The sequence below is a fragment of the Phyllostomus hastatus genome, unplaced genomic scaffold (genome assembly GCF_019186645.2).
Source record: "Phyllostomus hastatus isolate PE091 unplaced genomic scaffold, TTU_PhHast_1.1 phas_contig_159, whole genome shotgun sequence".
Lineage (NCBI taxonomy): Eukaryota > Metazoa > Chordata > Mammalia > Chiroptera > Phyllostomidae > Phyllostomus > Phyllostomus hastatus.
In genome coordinates this window covers 3,812,587-3,829,997 of record NW_025333640.1, presented here as the reverse complement: position 1 = coordinate 3,829,997, position 17,411 = coordinate 3,812,587, and the positions used below count along the sequence as shown (strand labels likewise).

The 17,411-nt window shown below is 54.8% G+C and overlaps 2 protein-coding genes across 7 annotated transcripts in view; one reads left to right on the top strand and one right to left on the bottom strand.

Annotated features, from left to right (window-relative positions):
* Positions 1 to 14,524, top strand: part of DOT1L (DOT1 like histone lysine methyltransferase) — a 58,869-nt gene extending 44,345 nt beyond the window's left edge. For 3 of the 6 annotated variants that reach the window (XM_045831034.1, XM_045831032.1, XM_045831037.1), the window contains 9 exons: positions 38 to 173; positions 719 to 865; positions 2,015 to 2,144; positions 4,681 to 5,264; positions 5,556 to 5,761; positions 7,354 to 7,418; positions 7,844 to 8,779; positions 9,538 to 10,158; positions 11,793 to 14,524. In XM_045831034.1, the coding sequence (XP_045686990.1) occupies positions 38 to 173; positions 719 to 865; positions 2,015 to 2,144; positions 4,681 to 5,264; positions 5,556 to 5,761; positions 7,354 to 7,418; positions 7,844 to 8,779; positions 9,538 to 10,124 (2,791 nt within the window). In that variant the 3' untranslated portion in view covers positions 10,125 to 10,158; positions 11,793 to 14,524. The remainder of the gene's footprint in view (positions 1 to 37; positions 174 to 718; positions 866 to 2,014; positions 2,145 to 4,680; positions 5,265 to 5,555; positions 5,762 to 7,353; positions 7,419 to 7,843; positions 8,780 to 9,537; positions 10,159 to 11,792) is intronic. The other 3 variants (XM_045831033.1, XM_045831035.1, XM_045831036.1) reach the window with 3 other exon arrangements.
* On the bottom strand, positions 12,734 to 17,351 carry PLEKHJ1 (pleckstrin homology domain containing J1). Its single transcript, XM_045831042.1, has 7 exons — positions 17,123 to 17,351; positions 16,950 to 17,017; positions 16,795 to 16,861; positions 15,887 to 15,977; positions 15,738 to 15,801; positions 15,114 to 15,667; positions 12,734 to 13,067 (listed from the first exon to the last, which is right to left on the bottom strand). The coding sequence occupies exons 1-6, from the start codon at positions 17,214 to 17,216 to the stop codon at positions 15,602 to 15,604; spliced, it is 450 nt and encodes a 149-aa protein (XP_045686998.1). The 5' UTR covers positions 17,217 to 17,351; the 3' UTR covers positions 12,734 to 13,067; positions 15,114 to 15,601.
* Positions 17,352 to 17,411: the final 60 nt, after the last annotated feature.

Below are 17,411 nucleotides of genomic sequence, written 5' to 3'. Positions count from 1 at the left end.
TCCCCAGAGAATGACTGAGGTATGCATCTCATTCCAGAGCTGAGCACACCAAGGAGAATGGCCTTCCGTACCAGAGTCCAGGCCTCACCAACGGCATCAAGCTGAGCCCTCAGGACCCACAGCCCTCATCCCCCATGGCCTTACAGATGACAGGAGAAAAGGGCAGTGAGAAGGTGCAGGCAGCCACCAGAAGGGGCCCTTGGGGCAGGAGTGTTGGGGTTGTCTCACCTGTATCTGATCCAGGGCTGTGGGATCCTATAGCTGAGTGGGTCTGTTAAGAGAGGGTGTCCAGATGAGAGCGATGGAGCCAGGAGAAGGTGGGGCGGGGATGGAGCTTTAGGGCTTCGTCGGTCAGGTCCCCACCCTCGGTTGCCTTACCATCCTCAGGAACAAGACTAAGAGAGTGGCCAAATAGTAGAGTTCCCATAGGGGAGGTATTGCCTATGGGGACAGGAAGGAGAGGGCAGCTCTGTCTCTGTTCAGGTGGCAAATTTGAGGTCAAAGTGTAAGGAACTGGTGATTGGTGGCGATTGGGGTGATGTATAGGTGCCTGGAAGGTCAGAAGGAACAGTTGGAGGGGTGGGTATTACTGGGATGAGGGAACCTTCCATTACAGAGGTCCCTTGTCTGTGGCTGGACGGTTGCTGTGTTCTTTGGGTGGTACTTGTGCCCTGGGGTTCACTGGTCAGCAGCAGTAGGTGGTCTGCTGTGTCTGTAGGGTCTGAAGGAGCGCACCTACGCCAGCAGTGGTGAGGCCATCACCAGCCTACCTGTCAGCATCCCGCTCAGCACTGTGCAGCCCAGCAAGCTGCCTGTCAGCATCCCCCTGGCCAGCGTGGTATTGCCCAGCCGCGCCGAGAAGGTGGTGAGTGGACACTGCGGGGGTGGGGGCAGTCCAGTGCTGTCGTGCTGCTCCAAGAGTGTCAGCACGGACTTAGGGGACTTTCGTCTGGTTTTTGCCCCGCAAGACCTGGTTTCTTTTTGTCAAATTGCATGCTGTTGAATCTCAAGAAAAACAGTATTCAAAATCCAGGTTTAATTACATTAACATCTTGCCATTTTTATCTGAGGGTTTTTTGTACACAGTGGGCTGTGTGGGTGGGGAGTAAATAGAAATGCCTGATGTGGCAGAAGCCTGAAGCCCATCCACTTTCTTCAGTTTATACCTGCATTCTTCTGCCTCATGCTTGTGGACTCTCAATTACAGAACCTCACATAATGCAGGCTTTTTGTTTGTTTGTTTCTATCACGATAGAGTCCACATCTAATTCAGTATTTAAAGTGTACATTTCAGTGGCACAGTGTGTTCACAGGGTTGTGCAACCATCACCTCTGTCTAGTTCCAGAGTGTTTTGTCATCCCCAAAGGAAGTCCCATCCCCACCCACAGTCACCCTCATCCCCCGCCTTACTCTTGACAACCAGAAACCCACACCCTGTCTCTGTGGATGTGCCTGTTCTGGGCATTTCACACGAATGGAATCACACACTCTATGGCTTTTTGTGTTGGCTTCTCTCACTGAGCATCATGTTTACAAGGTTCGTGCACGTTGTAGTGAGTGCCAGAGCTTCACTCCTCTTCATGACAGAGTGATATTCCAGTGTGTAGGGACACATTCATACATGATTTCATCTGTCACTGGGCATTTTTTGTTCCCCATTTTGGCCAGTATGAGCATATGTGTACAAGTTTTGTGTGGACAGTGTGTTCATCTTGTTTCACATAGGAGAGGAACTGCTGGGTCCAATCATAACTGCAGCTACAGCCCTCGCTGCTCTCCCTGTACCTTTCTTCCTCACCCTGAGTGCATTAGCCAGAGTGATCCTTTAGGGCCAACATCAGACATCTGTCCTACCCCAGTCATATCCTTCCAGTGGCTGCCTGCTGTGCTCACATCCTGAGCAGATTGCTTCCCTTTCTTCGAGCTGCTTCTCCCACACCTGCCACTTTCCCCGCTTCAGGCCCTTGGCGTATGCGCCCAGCTGAGCTGACAGTGTGTATTCTCACTCCACAGAGAAGCACCCCCAGCCCTGTGCCTCAGACCCGAGAGTCCTCATCCACACTTGAAAAGCAGATGGGTGCTAATGGCCATGGTGCTGGGAGCAACGTTGCTGGGAGCAAAGGCCTCGCCCTGGCCCCCACAGGTGAGGGTACTCCTGTCCCTGCCCCATTTCTGGAGGTCAGCTTCTACCTATGCCTGTGCCACCTCCCCAGGGGCTGGGCCAGCAGTGTAAGGTGTGAACGATGTCTTATAATGTGGCCCTAGAGATGCCATGCTCAGAGCCTAGCTGTGCACCAAGCAGGCCTGTTATCTCCCTTAGCAGGAGCAGCAGCGCAGCAAGCCCTGGGGGTCAGGGGCTCCAGGCTGCATCCTCAGTGCATTGCCTGAACCTCTGGCTGGCACCCTGATGTGGTCGTGCTTGATCTGGCTGTATCAGAGCCTCAGTAGCGTGGTGGCATTGTCCTTGTGAAACCACTGTGGGTGCTCGGCATGCCCAGTTTCTATTGGGTTGACCAAAAAGTTCGTTTGGTTTTTTTCCTGTAAGATGCCTCTAGTGGCACTTAGTTGTCTTTAACTTCATTCAAAACAATTTTATTAGATTGTATTGTGAAAGCTCTCAAAGCAGCATGCATTTAAAAAAACTTAAAAACTGGTGAATTTTTGTGTAGCCGGCTACTTTAATATTGAAGATAGAAGGAAATAAGCAAAATTTTTGGAATATTATGCTGTTATTTCAAGAAAAGTAAACATGCAAATGAAAATGGAAAAAAAGTGCAGCGAATGGAGAAGGTGCTGTGACTGATCGAGCATGTCAGAAGTAGTTTGTGAAGTTTCATGCTGGAGATTTCTCGCTGAAAGATGCTCCAAGGTCAGGTAGACCAGCTGAAGTTGATAGTGATCAGATTGAGACACTACTTGACAGCAGTAAGTGTTCCACCACTCGGGGGAGAGCCCACACACTCAAAACACTCAGGTCAAGTGGTGAAAATCATGTGCACCAGCTTGGTTATGTTGATCACTTTAATGTTTGGGTTCCACGTAAGCAAAAGAAAAGGTTCCTGACCTTACTTCCACATGCAATTTTCTACTTAAATATAATGAAAACATTCCATTTTTAAAGCAAATTGTGATGGTCGATGAAAAGTGGGTACTTTACAATAATGTGGAATTGGAAGAGATCGTGGGGCAAGTGAAATGAACCACTACCAACCACACCAAAGGCCTGTCTTCAACCAAAGAAGGTGCTGTTGTGCATGTGATGGGAACGGAAGGGAGTCCTTTTTCATGAGCTCCTTTCGGAAAACCAAACGGTTAATTCCCACAAATACGGCTGCTCCCAGTTAGGTGAACGGAAAGCAGCACTTGACAAAAAGCGTCCAGATTTAGTCAAGAGAAAACGCACAGTCTCCCATCAGGATAACAGAAGCCTGCTTGCTTCTCTGATGGCCAAGCAACAACTGTCACAGCTTGGCTGGGGAGTTCTCATTCATCAGCCATATTCACCAGACCTTGCACCTTCGGGTTTCCATTTATTCTTTTAATGGAAAAAAATTTGATTCCCTGGAAGACTGCAAAAGGTACCTGAAATAGTTCTTTGCTCAAAAAGATAAAAAGTTTAGGGAAGATGGAATTATGAATTTGTCTGAAACATGGCAGAAGGTAGGTGGAACAAAACAATGAATACATTTTTCAATAAAGTTACTGGTGAAAATAAAAAATGTGTCTTCTATCTTTACTTAAAAACTGAATGAGCTTTTTGGTCAATCTAATAGCTGGGTCTGGTCTCCTTCAGAGAACTCCAGTTCTTGACACATCTGTGTATTGATTGTTGGGGAGGTGAACTTTGGCTCTGTAGCCTGGGCAGTGGTCCCCAACCCTTTCGGCACCAGGGAGCAGTTTTGTGAAAGACAGTTTTTTCCATGGATGGGGTGGGGAGCACTGGTTTCAGAATGGTTCAAGTGCATTATCATACATTCAAGCTCACCTCCTACTGTGTGGCCTGGTTCCTAACATGACCCCCTCCAGGCCTGGACCAGTACCGTTCCACCATCCAGTGGCTGGGGACCCCTGGCCTAGAGGGACTCTGTCAGAGCTATTCACCCCTAGTATGACTGTCCACGGACAGCCGGTGGATATATGCCACTGAAATTGCTGTACCAATGCCTGGCAGCAAAGTCACCGACCCTACAGGCCAGGCTGCAGTTTGCCAACCTGTGTGAACACAAGCCGTTTGGAAGTTATTTTTCCAGGCATAAAGAGTACAATGCAGAGCCCACTACGGACACCAGTCCTTCCCTAGTCTTCATGCGTCACACCACTCCAGTGCAGGAGGTACTGTGTGGCTGGCAGCATGACAAATTCTGTCTTAGCCGGATATCACAAGGGTTCCTGAGCCTTTATGAGAGGCCCAGAGAGAGGGCTAGGAGTGGGGAGTTGTACATAGGCTCCAGGGCCTCCAGTGGTGCCACATCCAGACATGAGAAGCAGCTCACCATGCCTGGGTGTTCTCACCTGCACTTGCACCAGCCTGAGGGTACTTGCCTGATTCCTTGGTGCCATCTCTGGGGGCAGCCACGACACGGAGAGTTCTTGAGCTGACTGTCCTCACCAGCCCCACCTTAGGGCAGTGCCGTCCTCTCCGGGGATGGGCTTCCCTGAGAAACTGTGTCCCTTCCCAGCAGGTTTCTCCTACACTGGCTCAGTGGCCATCAGTGGAGCCCTGGCAGGCAGCCCAGCCCCGCTCGCTGCTGGAGCTGAGCCTTCTGCCTTCGATGAGTCCTCCAGTTCGGGGAGCCTCTTCACTACCATGAGCTCCCGCAGCTCCACCCCACAGCACCATCAACTGCTAGTGCAGCCCCGGAACTCTGGTCCGGCCTCACCGACTCACCAGCTCTGTGTTAGCCCCCGGCTGAGTGCTGCCCAGGGCCCACTCCCTGATTCCAGCAAAGGAGACCTTCCCCCTGAGGCTGGCTTCTCAGATCCAGAGAACGAGGCCAAGAGGAGGATCATCTTCACCATCTCAGCTGGTGCTGGCAGCGCCAAGCAGTCGCCTTCTAACAAGCACAGCCCTCTGCCAGGGGGCGCCCGCGGAGATAGCAACCAGAGCCATGGACAGGACAGCCGAAAGCGGGGCAGGAGGAAGCGGGCATCAGCGGGGACTCCCAGCCTGAGCTCGGGTGTGTCCCCCAAGCGCCGGGCCTTGCCATCTGTCGCCGGTCTCTTCACGCAGTCTTCAGGGTCCCCCCTCAACCTGAACTCCATGGTGAGGCCAGGAATGAATGGCTGGGGAAAGGGGTGGGGGAGCCACTCAGCACAGGCAGGCAGGCATGTAGACATTAGGTCTCTTGTTTTCAGGGCTGGCTGAGATGGACTGGGTCGGGGGCACAGTCAGGAGCTCAGCCACATGCTGGAAGGGGGAGGCTAGCAGACTTCTCGATTCCCCAGCCCTCTGTACCCTGGGGAAGCTCAGGCAGGAGGGATCAGAACCCCTTGGGGTGGGTTCTGCAGGGGATCCCACTGACAGCATTGTGCTGTGTCTGTGCTGGTCCCTCAGGTCAACAACATTAACCAGCCTTTGGAAATCACAGCCATCTCGTCCCCTGAGAGCTCCCTGAAGAGCTCCCCTGTTCCTTACCAGGACAATGACCAGCCGCCCGTGCTCAAGAAAGAGAAGCCCCTGAGCCAAACCAATGGGGCCCACTACTCCCCACTGACCTCCGACGAGGAGCCGGGCTCTGAGGACGAGCAAGGCAGCACCAGGTGAGGTACAGGGCTGGGCTGGGCGGGCACTCCATCCTTGGGAGAAGGACGTCCACTGGCAGGGCTCTGAAGGACAAAGCCCCCTGTGGTCATGTGTGACCTCCTAGGGACAGGCAGCTTCCACGTGCCATTAGTTGGGGGCAGTGCAGGGGTTCTTAACAATCACCCCCCATCTGCTCCCCCTCCCTCAGCCCCTGCCACCTACCATTCACTTTCTGTCTCCATAACTCTGACTGCTCTAGGACTCTCACGACACTGAGCACACTGTCCTCAAGGTTCATCCACGTCGTAGCAGATGTCAGACTGTCCTTCCTCTTTCAGCCTCAGTGATCTAGTGTGGATGGACCACATTTTGTTTGTCCATTTATCTGTCCATGAACAATGGGATTTCTTCCAGATTTTAGCTATTGTGAATGGTGCTACTTGAACAGTCATACGCATGTTTCTCATTTGTCGCAATTTACCTCATATGAAGTGGAATTGCTGGGTCACATGGTCATTCTTCTGTGTTTAATTGTGTGAGGAACCACCATCCTGTTTTCCGCAGTGGCTGGTCCATTGTCTGTTTCCACCAACCACTCCCTCAGGTTCCAATTTCCCCACGTGCTCACCAGCATTTGTTACTGTCTTATTTCATTCTTGATAATAATAGTCATTCTTATGGGTGTAAAGTCATGTCTTGTCCTGGTCCTTTCATCTCCCTGAGAACTAGTGATGTTGAGCATCTTCTCATGTGCTGGTTGGTTGTCTGTTCAGGGTCCTTGGCTCCACCTTTAATTAAGTGTCCTTTGTTGAGTGATGAGAGTTCTTTATTTTGGATAATGATCCCTTATCAGGTACCTGGTGTGACAATGTCCCCTCTCTCCCTGAGTCGTCTCTTTACTTGCTTGCTGGTGTCCTTTGAAGCATGAAAGTGCTAAATTTTGACAGTCCCATTTACCTGTTTTCTTTCATTGCCTGTACTCTTGGTGTCTCGTCAGAGTTATTTCATTTTGCTCCTCTCCCATGTGCATACATTGTGTTCTCGGAAATTGCACTCGGTGTTCTTTGTCTCAGGCACTTTCAACTTACTGGTTCCCAAATCCTTTCGGAAGTTCTGTCTCAGGAGGCCACACTGACCTTAAGACCATAATACAGTGACACATAGAATGCACACCATTTATAATTTGGTGCTGCTACAAATTCCACATCGCTGCAGCACAGACGTCCTACATGTTCCATGCCGGCACAGTATACACGACACAGTATACCACAGCAAGCACTGGGGTTTTAAACAGCTTGAGAGACGGTCCCATTTGGGACCTCTGTGTGTCTCTGTATTTGGGGAAACAAAGTCCCTGTTCCTCTGTAGCAGCTGAGCCTTCAGCTCTGTCCCCATACCAGGACAGCATTGTGCCAGCAGTGGGGCCACAGCACGGGTGTGAGGGGCACTAGGGTCTGCCTGGCAGTCATGGGTTCTCCTCAAAGGAGGTCTGCGGGCAGGCAGGCTGTGCGTCTACTGCTGCCCACCCCCCCTGGGCAACTGAGTACACATATAGCTCTTAGCATGCACAGGGATTTCAAACAGTCATCTTTTTTTTTTTTCTTGATAGAATTGAGAGAAAAATTGCAACTATCTCCTTAGAAAGCAAATCTCCTCCGAAAACCTTAGAAAATGGTGAGTAACAGTGCTCCATTGCATGAGTCCCCAGGGCTAGGTCACATGCCCATCAGTTTTGCACAGGCGTTCCTGAGCACAGTGTGCCAGGAAGGCCAGTCTCGGTGCTGCCAGGTGCCACATCCGCGGTTGCATGGGTAGCGGACCTGTTTCCTTCCTGGTTAAATGGCAGAGTCTGATTTACGTTGACTCGCCCACCCACTGGCCCTCCCTCCCGCAGAAGCTCTCCTTTTGTCTTCACCTTCTCCTATAGTCCTACCCTAACCACACACAAGGCCAACCTTTTCTGGGTGGAAGGGCATCATTCTGAGCTATGGTGGTCTGAGCCCATGCAGCTCCCTCCCAGACCCCCTCGGAGACTTTGCTCCTGCCCCATGCAGCCCCTCAGACGCACCCAGGCCTCAGCCCCTGCCTCTCCTCGTCAGGTGGCAGTCTGATAGGAAGGAAGCCGGTGCCCTCCAGCGAGCCCATCAACAGCAGCAAGTGGAAGTCCACCTTCTCGCCCATCGCCGACCTCAGCCTGGCCAAGGCTGCCGACAGCCCACTACAGGCCAGCTCCGCTCTGAGCCAGAACTCCCTGTTCGCTTTCCGGCCCGCCCTAGAGGAGCTTGGCTCGGTTGATGCCAAGCTGGCCGCCCACCCCAGGAAGAGCTTCCCGGGTGCACTGTCAGGGGCTGGCGGGCTGAGTCCCGTCAGCAACCCTCCCAACGGCTTTGCCTTCAGCGGGGGCCTGGCTGCCGACCTCAGTTTACACAGCTTCAGTGATGGTGCTTCTCTCTCCCACAAGGCCCCTGAGGCGACCAGCCTGGGTGCCCCCCTGAGCTTTTCCGCCCCTAGGGGCAAGGAGGGCAGCACAGAGCCTGGCCCCTTTGTGAACAAGAGGCAGCTGGATGTATTGGGTGGCCCAAAAGGCGAGGGGGTCAAGGGCAGGGAGGCAGAGGGGGGCCTGCCCATGTGCACACCCTCAGACAAGGCCTTGTCGCATGGCAAGGTGGGCAAGGGCCGGGACCGTGAGCCCGACTTCAAGAATGGCCACAATCTCTTCATTTCCGCCGCTGCCGTGCCTACTGGGGGCCTCCTCAGCGGTCCAGGCCTCACCACAGCAGTGTCCTCAGCAGGCGGCACAGCCCCCTCCTCCCAGACACACCGGCCCTTCCTGGGCACTTTCGCACCTGGCCCACAGTTTGCCTTGGGCCCCATGTCCCTGCAGGCCAACCTAGGCTCGTCTGTGCTGCAGTCCTTGTTCAGCTCTGTGCCGGCTGCCGCTGGCCTAGTGCACGTCTCATCAGCTGCAACAAGACTGACCAACTCGCATGCCATGGGCAGCTTTTCCTCTGGTGTGGCAGGCGGTGCAGTTGGAGGTAGGCAGAAGCGCGTCTCTCCTGTCTGACTCTGGTCCCACGGGACCTGCTGTGGGGTCTGAGATGCCAAGCCATTGCCAAGGTGTCCTGTACTACTGGGTTTAATCACAACTGCTTTACAGGTTCCCTTCCAGAACCCTCTAAGGGATGAGAGGCTGTCCTCGTGTGTCTCTTTGTGTCCACTTTGCACCTGCCACCTTGTTCCTTTTCATGAAACACAGATGTGACTGTCACATGGGCAGAGCACTCATGCGTGAGTTGGCCTGTCAGGCTCTCCAGTTGTGACAGTGTCTCATACCTTCAAGAGAGCTGGCGCCGTGACTAGGGTTTTTCTGCCTCCCCATGGAGGTCACTGTCAGATCTGAAACAGCCTGTGGGCTCTGGGCAGCTCTGGGGACTGGTATTGGGAAGAGAGTAGCCACAGCACCTACTGCACTGTGTGTAGGGTGGACTGGAGCCACGAGGTTGGGCCCTCTGTGGTCCCAGACCTCCACAGGTGGCTCCTTGTTGGGCATAGGTGGGCGAGATGCTCACAGTGGGAAGCCCAGGAGGGCATGCTGAGGGGGGTGTGGCCCAGGGCCATCCTGCAGGTAAGTCTCACCTGGCCACCTGCACTCCTGCTGCCTGCTGCTTTGTCCCTGCACCTGCGTGCACTCAGAGCTGCGGCTACTGTCTGCTTCCCCTTTTTTGCGTGTGTCTCTTCGCTTGCCTGGAGAATGCCCGCCTGTTGAAGCTGAGTTTTTCTCTCCTGTTTGCAGGTATCTTTAACCACGCGGTGCCTTCCTCCTCCACTCATCCGTTTGGAACCAGTTTCGGCAGCGGGGCTGCTTGTCGCAGCACCACGCTGAGCTTAACCCCCATGCAGGCGGTGGCCAGTACCCCCGCCTCTTCCTTTCAGGCCCTGTCCTCTGTGGAGACGAGGCAGCCCCCACCCCAGCCTCCTCTGCCCATGAGTCGTCCCCCTGCGGGGCCACCAGCACTCCACGAGCCCCCCCCTCCTAACGTCGCCTTGCCTCCTACTCCCGTGATGCTCCCTGCTAACTCTGAGCCCGTGGTCCTACAGAAACTTGCGCCCCTCCCGTCTAACCAAGCTTTCTTACCTGCTTCCTCTGCTGCCTCTCTGCCTTCTGCTAACGCCTCTCTGTCCATCAAGCTCGCCTCCCTCCCACACAAGGTCTCCCGCCCCTCTTTCATGGTGCACCACCAGTCCCTGCCAGGGCTGGCCCTGGCCCAGGCCTCGCCCATGATCCCGCAGGCCAGCTCCACGGGGCCATCCGCCATGTGGGTTTCCCTTGGCATGCCGCCTCCTTATGCCGCGCGCCTTGCGGGGGTTAAGCCGCGATAAAGACCTTGGTTAGCTAGCCGTTCTGTTCTGTAAGGTAAGGCTAGAGCCCAATCAGGTGGCCCGTACAAGAAACTCACCTGTCCTTTTTTCCACAGAGAGTGGACGAGCCCGCAGGGCTCTGCAGAGGGGCCTGGGACTGTCGGTTCTGAGAGGTCTCAAGAAAAAATGAGCACAGGGCGGGAAGGGAGAGCATGGCAGCCATGCATGTCAGCCTCTGAGTGCAGCCTGAGCACCACCCAGGCTTGGGAGGGCATGACCTCGTGCATATCAGACCTTCCCACCAGGTCCCATGGTGCTCCAGCCCAAGGGGGCAGCAGTTCAGGGAGGCCCTACAGGCTAGGCGGACAGGGACTGTGCATTAAGTCCTACAGGGATGGGGCCATCGGCCTGGCCCATACTGCCCAGCTCCATCTTGCTGCCACACTCCAGTTGTGTGTCTGTGCGGTCAGAGACAGGCAGCCCCGCTGTGGGGCCGTGGGGGCAGCTCTGAATCTCAGCATTGCCCTTTGTCCACTCTTGGGCCTCTGTCCAGCTTGCTTCATTTAATGTATGTGGTTTTAGGAAAATGCCCTGTGCTCGAGGCCCTTGGTATTTAGCAGGCTTTCAGAAGATGGTGGTTGTGCGTTGAGCTACTTAACTAAAGGTCCCTGCCTGCAGGCCCCAACCCACATGAACCAGTGGCCACAGGAAGGGCTTCCTGGGCAGGAGGTCAGTACTCCACTGGCCTCCAAGGAACTGGGCCCATGCATTTTGGCATGCATTTTGGTGGTGGCAGAAGAGAGTAGTGTAGGAGGGACCGGACTTTTGCAATGGGTAAGGAAGGTGGTTGTGAGGCCTTCAAGGAAGCCATCTGCTCCTCTGCTTGCTGTGAGGGCATTAGACAGCTGGGCCTCTGGAGCAGCTGACCCAGCCACTGCTGGTAGGGCAAAGCGCCCTCCTGGGCGAGTCCGCAGCTGATGAGATGAGTACTCCAGGTAAAAGTTGGGGGCTAACTGGGTGCTGGGAGTGAGGTAGGTCTACCTACTGTACTTGGCTGTCTGCCTGTGTTTAAGTGGAAACAGACAAGGCCGCAGAGAGTCCAACAGCCCTCTAATGGGAGCTCAAGTCTGGGGATGGACAGTGCCTTGGTCCTGGTGGAAAAGCCGGAAGGTAGGGTGGCTCCAGTTCATAGTGTCCTCATGTTGTCAGAGTGGGGACTGTGCCTGGTACTGGCTTGAAGAGGTCAGAGGTGTGTAAATGGAAGGATCTGGGTGTCAGCCTCCCTGTCCTGACCCACAGTGGACAGCTGCTTTCCATCCTATCCTGGGCCCATCATAGATGGTCTCCCCAGACTGGACAGTGATGACCTCACTTCCAGGGCCTGTCAGTGGGGCTGACCATAGGTGCAGCACCCCTCTTTCCATGAGCTGGCATGTGGTGACCAGGGAGGGTCTCGGTTCCAAGGCTGCCAGGGAGGAGGGGAGGCTGGGACCCAGTGCCCCATGAAGGGCCTTGGGGTGGTGACCTCCTGCCTTTGACTATACCAGGGGTATGGCATAATGGTGTCTGCAATGACCAAGTTCCTTCCATCCGTCTGTAGGCTTTGGTTCCCAGCCTGGGGATGTGTGGGCTTCTCTGAGTGAAGACACTAATGCTGTACTGCATTTCCTCCTGCGCTGGTCTCTGCAGGTAACTAGGATTTCTACCTCAACCTCGAGACCTGTGCAAGGACAGGTGGGCCATGAGGCTGGTGGCCAACCAGATGGCTGGACAGACCGAGGACAAGGCTCTGCTGTGAGTCCACGCTGCGCAGACCTGCGGGAGATGCTGGGCCTGTCTCCAGCTTACTGTCGATAGTTTTAGATAAAGTATTTATCGTTTTTTAAAAAGTATAAACAATTTTGACTTATTCCATGGAAGTCATAAAGGCAACCTATTAAGAAATGTAAATACTATATATGAGAGGATCTATATAAAGACATCGACCCAACGGACTGGCCCGCCAGCGGAGATGCCAATAGCCGGGCCCGGTGCTATCTCATCGCCAGGCCTCGCCGTCTCCATGTTCTCTTGGTGCTGACTCGAGGTTGACCAACGCCAAAACCAGTCCTTGACGCGCCTGCCCTGTCATCCCCACACTTTCCCATACCAAAGGCACGCCTGTCTCCTGGTCGAGGGTGGTTCCCTTGGTTTTTAATGCCCCTTGGAAAAGGCCCCCTCCCCCACCCCGTCACTGTGAATGCTCCAGCCAGATCGTCAGCCCTGGTCCCCGGGATGGCACCTTTGGCATAGGAAGGGCCAGTGGGTAGCCTCCAGATGCTGCTCAAAGGAGGGCTGCTGTGAGTGGTGCTCGTGGGGCAGGTCTGGTACTTGACTCCAATGTGGGGCTCTGGGGAGCAAGTGCTTTATCTGTATGTCTGTACTGTCTTGGGCTTGTGCAGTCCGGGTGTGCTGGCCGGGTCGTGGGGCAGGTTAGCCGTGGGTGCCTGGTGTGTCTGTACAGAAAAGAGTCACGCTGACAAGTGACAGTATTTTATATAGATGTGATGAAAATTTATAAATTTCATAGACTTGACTTCATTTATTTTTAGATGGTATTAATGCACAGTAAACTTTAAGAAAAAAGAAAATTGAGGGGGGAAACCTTTTTATTTATTCAAGTGTACACAAGTGGCATTGGCCTAGGGCCAGAACGCTCCGCATCCCCCTGGTCAGTCCATGCTGCTGCTCCATGGCCCTTCAGTCCCATGACTGGGGTGACAACTGCCCTCACACTGGAGCAGTGTCCATGGTGCTTAGGAAAAAATGCACCTCGGGTGATCGAGGGCAAAGGCTGGCTTTGCAGGAAGGTAGGAGAGCTGTTTGGATGCTTCCAGAGGTTGCCAAAAGGTTCTTGGGTTCCTCCAGCGCTGAAGTCTCAACCAGTCCTGGGTCTCTCAGTTGAGCAATGTTTGTGTGTTGTCCCTGAAAGGGCGTTTCCAGAAGCCTTCAGTCCTCTTGAAGGGCAGTCAGCCAAAGGTCCTGGCTGGCAGGGGGACCTGGACCCTGAGAGTGGGGTGCTCCAGCCTGGGTGAGCTCAGTCAGAGCCCTGGCTGCTCTGGTGCTTGTCCCCCATGATGTGGCACCACCAAGGAACATGGAAACTCAAAGCCTCAAGTTCCCACTTTCCCTACCCTGGCCAGTGCAGCCCATTCCTCCAGATGTGGTTGCCAGGGGCCTCTGCCTGCCTGGGAGGGTTGCTATGGCAGGCCTCACCTGGCCCCTCCCCCTCTTGATTGGGGTCAGGGCTGGAGCTGGCCTTTCTGGGGGGTGGGCATTTTGTGGAACACAGGCCCAAAAGGGTGCAGAGCAGGCTTGGCTGTTGACCTCATTTCCTCAGGTGGGTCCTGGTAGAGCCCTGCCTCTTGCTTGCCCTGGGGTGGTGCCTGGCCCAGAATAATAGTTGAGGCTGAAGATGGTGCTTGGACAGGTTTTCATAACTGGCTGTCCTGTAACTGCTGCCCTGGCTCCCTTACCTCCAGGTGTGTGCTTTTGGCACACGAAGGTGCTGTGCTCACCCCGTATCCCACAACCCCATCCCCAGCACAGGGCAGCACCCTTCTCCATGTTGGGAACACAGGAATCCCTAAAAAGCTGCAGGGCTAACAGTAGGAAAAGTCAGCAGGTGGCAAGTCCCCAGTCTGGAACCAACAGTCCTGTACTCAACACTGCATCACTTCATGGTGACTGTACACCACTGTGTAGGACTTACTACTGATGTGCCATGTCTGTGCTCCCCACCAAACCAAGTCTGCCCAATAGGCAGAGCTGGGTTCTTCTGGTTAACACTGTGGTCTCCTTTCTGGGCCCATCCCCCAGCCCTCCTGACTGTAAGATCGAATGGCCGCTGTTGGCAGCAAAGGCAGCTGCAGGGGGGAAGGCCAAATGAACGACCCCGCTGCCACTGTGGGGAACGAGTTCTAGTCTCTGGGCAGAGATCCGGTGCTGCTCTGACTGCGGGCAACTTCCGAGAAGCCCAGGGCTGTGAGGGCACTTTGCTCAGGAAAATCTAATTCAGAACACCCTCCCAGTCAGGAGGAGCCAGCCTTCCCTTCCATTTCTGACTTGTGATTATTTAAGACACACTTGCCCCTTTATTTATCGGCACCGTCGCAGGAGACTTCATTTCCCCACCACCCTGTCATTCCCATTTACATGGTCCATCCACGCCAGCTTGTGTGGCTTGTGTCTCGTGTGTCAATGACCTTGACTGTTATTCAGACTGGCCCTGCTTTGTCATTCTGGTAGACCATGTTTCAGTTGGGGTCGCTGGTGTGGCCCATCCCTTTGGGTTGCTGGCTTGACCCTCTTTTCCTAAGGAAACCCCACTGCACTCTGATTTCCATCTCTAGACTGTAATAAAATGTTTGTTTTCACTTGAACCTGGTCTGCTGGCATTTGTCCCTGGTTACCACATGCTGAGACCTTAGGGACTTGAGGGTCCCACCTGGGGAGGATGGGATGGTCATACACAGCAGAAGCCCAGCCTGCTCCTGAAGCAGCTGCTGTGACTGGCAGACAGGGAGTGCCCACCTCTGGGAAGCCTGGCCCCTCTTAAGGATTACATCTGACTAAGTCAGCCCCCCCCCCCCCGCCCGAATAGTCCTTCTGATGAACTAAAACCAAGCCCCTCCCATGATTCCCCCACCTGCACTTAAGGGGGAGGCCTGGGACTGGAGGTGGGATCATGGGCCATCTGAGGATCCCTTCACCACCACCCTCATTTTCCCTTAAGGCCTGTGAGCAGGGCTCCCAGCATTTCCTGCCTTTCTAGGCTCTAGGTTGTGGGTCTCCTCCCTTCAATTTGGGCAGCCCAGCCTCTTCCTCCCAGACACTTAAACCTCAGCCTGGAGAGGACCTCTGATCCCCAGGAACCTCACTTCCCTCAGGAACCAGCTCTGCCAGCCTGTAGTGGACATACAGCCCTCTTTGCATTCATTGCACCACTGACCCCACGTGGAAAAGAGGTACCTTTATTTGAACAGAACAAGCATGCCAGCTTGAGAGCAGAAACTTCCAGCTCTGTCCAGAGGTGTTGGCTGGGTCCTGGCCCTCAGCAGAATTCACAGCAGTCCAGGAGGCGCGGCTCCCGCGCCCTTCACAGCTTTATCGAGCTTCATACATTCAGCCTGCACAGGGCGAGAGAGCTGCGCCGGCCTCAGGCACCCACCGGGCCCTAGATGGACGAGCCCCAGAAGCCAGGCACAGCTCCTGAGAGTAGACACTCGTCCCCTAGCAGCAGCATGTGGCACTGAGAGGTGCTGGACTAGTCTGATAGGTCCCAAGGCAGGACAGCCTCTGCCCGCCCTCACAAGCCTTGGGTTATTGAAGTCTTTAAGCCAAAACACCTCACTCCGAAAATCCAGGTTTGGCCAGGAAACCCAGGGCTCGGCGAGGGTGGGGAGGGCTCCTTCAGGCCCCAGTGAGTCAAGCTGAGGAGCCCAGGCCCAACCCTAGACTCATGCCTTCAAGCCACTCAGCTGGAACCGGGCCTCCTCCGATATGCCGAACTGTTCCAGGGGGTCCTGTGTGGTAGATGGGTAGCATGAGCCCTGGTCCAGGAGCAACCCCCCACTTCCCATGCCCTGTGCACACCTTGCCAGTCATCTTCTGGATTTCATTCCTGTAGAAGATGACGCTCCTGCGCATGAACTCGTAGCTGGGGAAGGAAGTAGCCTGTGCTCATAGGGCCTGGCTCTGCCCCTGCCCCAGGCCCCCAGGCCAGCCCACACCCCACACCCCACCTGGCTCGACGCAGAGCCCCCATCCACTCCTGACACTGCTCCTCGCTGCAGCACTCAAAGTGATACTTCCTCTCCGGATCCTCGATGAAGCCTGCAGAGGAAGGGGCCCCAGTTTCTCCCTGCTCACTCTCACCTCCACCCATGCTGGCCATAGGTGTTAGCTTCCTATTGCCACTGTCCACAACTGTTCCCTCCTCCAGTCCCAGCTTGGGGTTGTTGCTTCTCACTAACTATGGACTAAATTGTATCCCCCAAAAGGGTGTGTTCAAAATCTAGCTTCTGAAACCTAAGAATAGCGCCTATATGGACACAGGTAGTACAGGTGTAAAGATAAGGTCACACTGGAGTGGGGTGGATTCCTAATACAATAAAATTGGTGTACTTATAAAAAGGAAAAACTTGATCACAGACAAGCAGGAGAAAGGCCACAAGACTATGGGGGCAGAGATGAAGGAGATGCTTGTATAAGCCGAGAAACGCTAAAGATTGCCAAAGATCTCCAGAAACTGGGAGAGCATAGCACAGATTCTCCCTCAGAAGGAATCAGTCCTGCTGACTCCCCAACCTTGAACTTCTGCACTCTAGCACTAGGAGAAATAAATTTTTGTTGTTGAAGCCCCGCGGTGTGTGACACCTAGTTAATGCCATTACAGGAAACCAGAAGCTCCGCCTTCCTCTGCAGACTCGACCCTCTCAAGTGGAAGCAACCCAAAAGGGCAATGCTCGCCAACCTGGAGTGAAAATCCTGGTGGCCTTGGCGGTGGTAGTTAGGAGGTGGCTGGGACGGGTGCGCACAGCCTGCCCCACAAAAAAGAAACCCAAATCGGCCAGGGACGGCGGACTTTGTTTCTGGGGAGGGGCAGAGCAGAGCTGGGGTCACCTGTCTAGTCCCCGAATCCCGCACTCACTGATGGAGAAGCCGTTGGGCTCTTCGTGGGTGACTCTGCAGTGCTCCAATAGCAGGGCTCCGACAGGCTGCGGGGCAGACGGGTCGAATGGGCGAGCCTCCCCACGACCATAGCCCCCCGATCGCAGCCCGGGGCCCGCCTCCCTGCCGCCCTACCTCGGCCTCATCAGTCCGGAAGTAGAAGAGGAAATTGACCACCAGCTTCACCAGCCTGCGCTTCACCACTGCGGACACAGGGCGGGCTCGCGCAGGCTCGGAGACCGCCAATGCCCCTCCGACCCACTGCCCCACCCGCCCAGTCCCCAGCCCACAGCCTCTGCCCCGCTTACCGCTGCCCTTCTTGGGGCCCCGCATGCCTAGCTCGGCCGCCAAGTCGGCCGGCTGCCGGGACAACGCCTGCAGTTCCTTCTCGTTGTAGCGCATGGTGCCCCAAGCCCAGAACGCGGAGGGCGGACAGCAACCTCCCGGCCACCGTCCCCACTTACACCAAAAAATTTCCACAGCGCTTTCCCGGAAGCGCTCCCGAAGCTATTGCGCTTGCGCGGTCCCTGACCCCTCGTCCTGTCAATCACCGGCCAGGGGCCACGGGAACTTAGTAGAGCAAGGATTCGTGGGGCG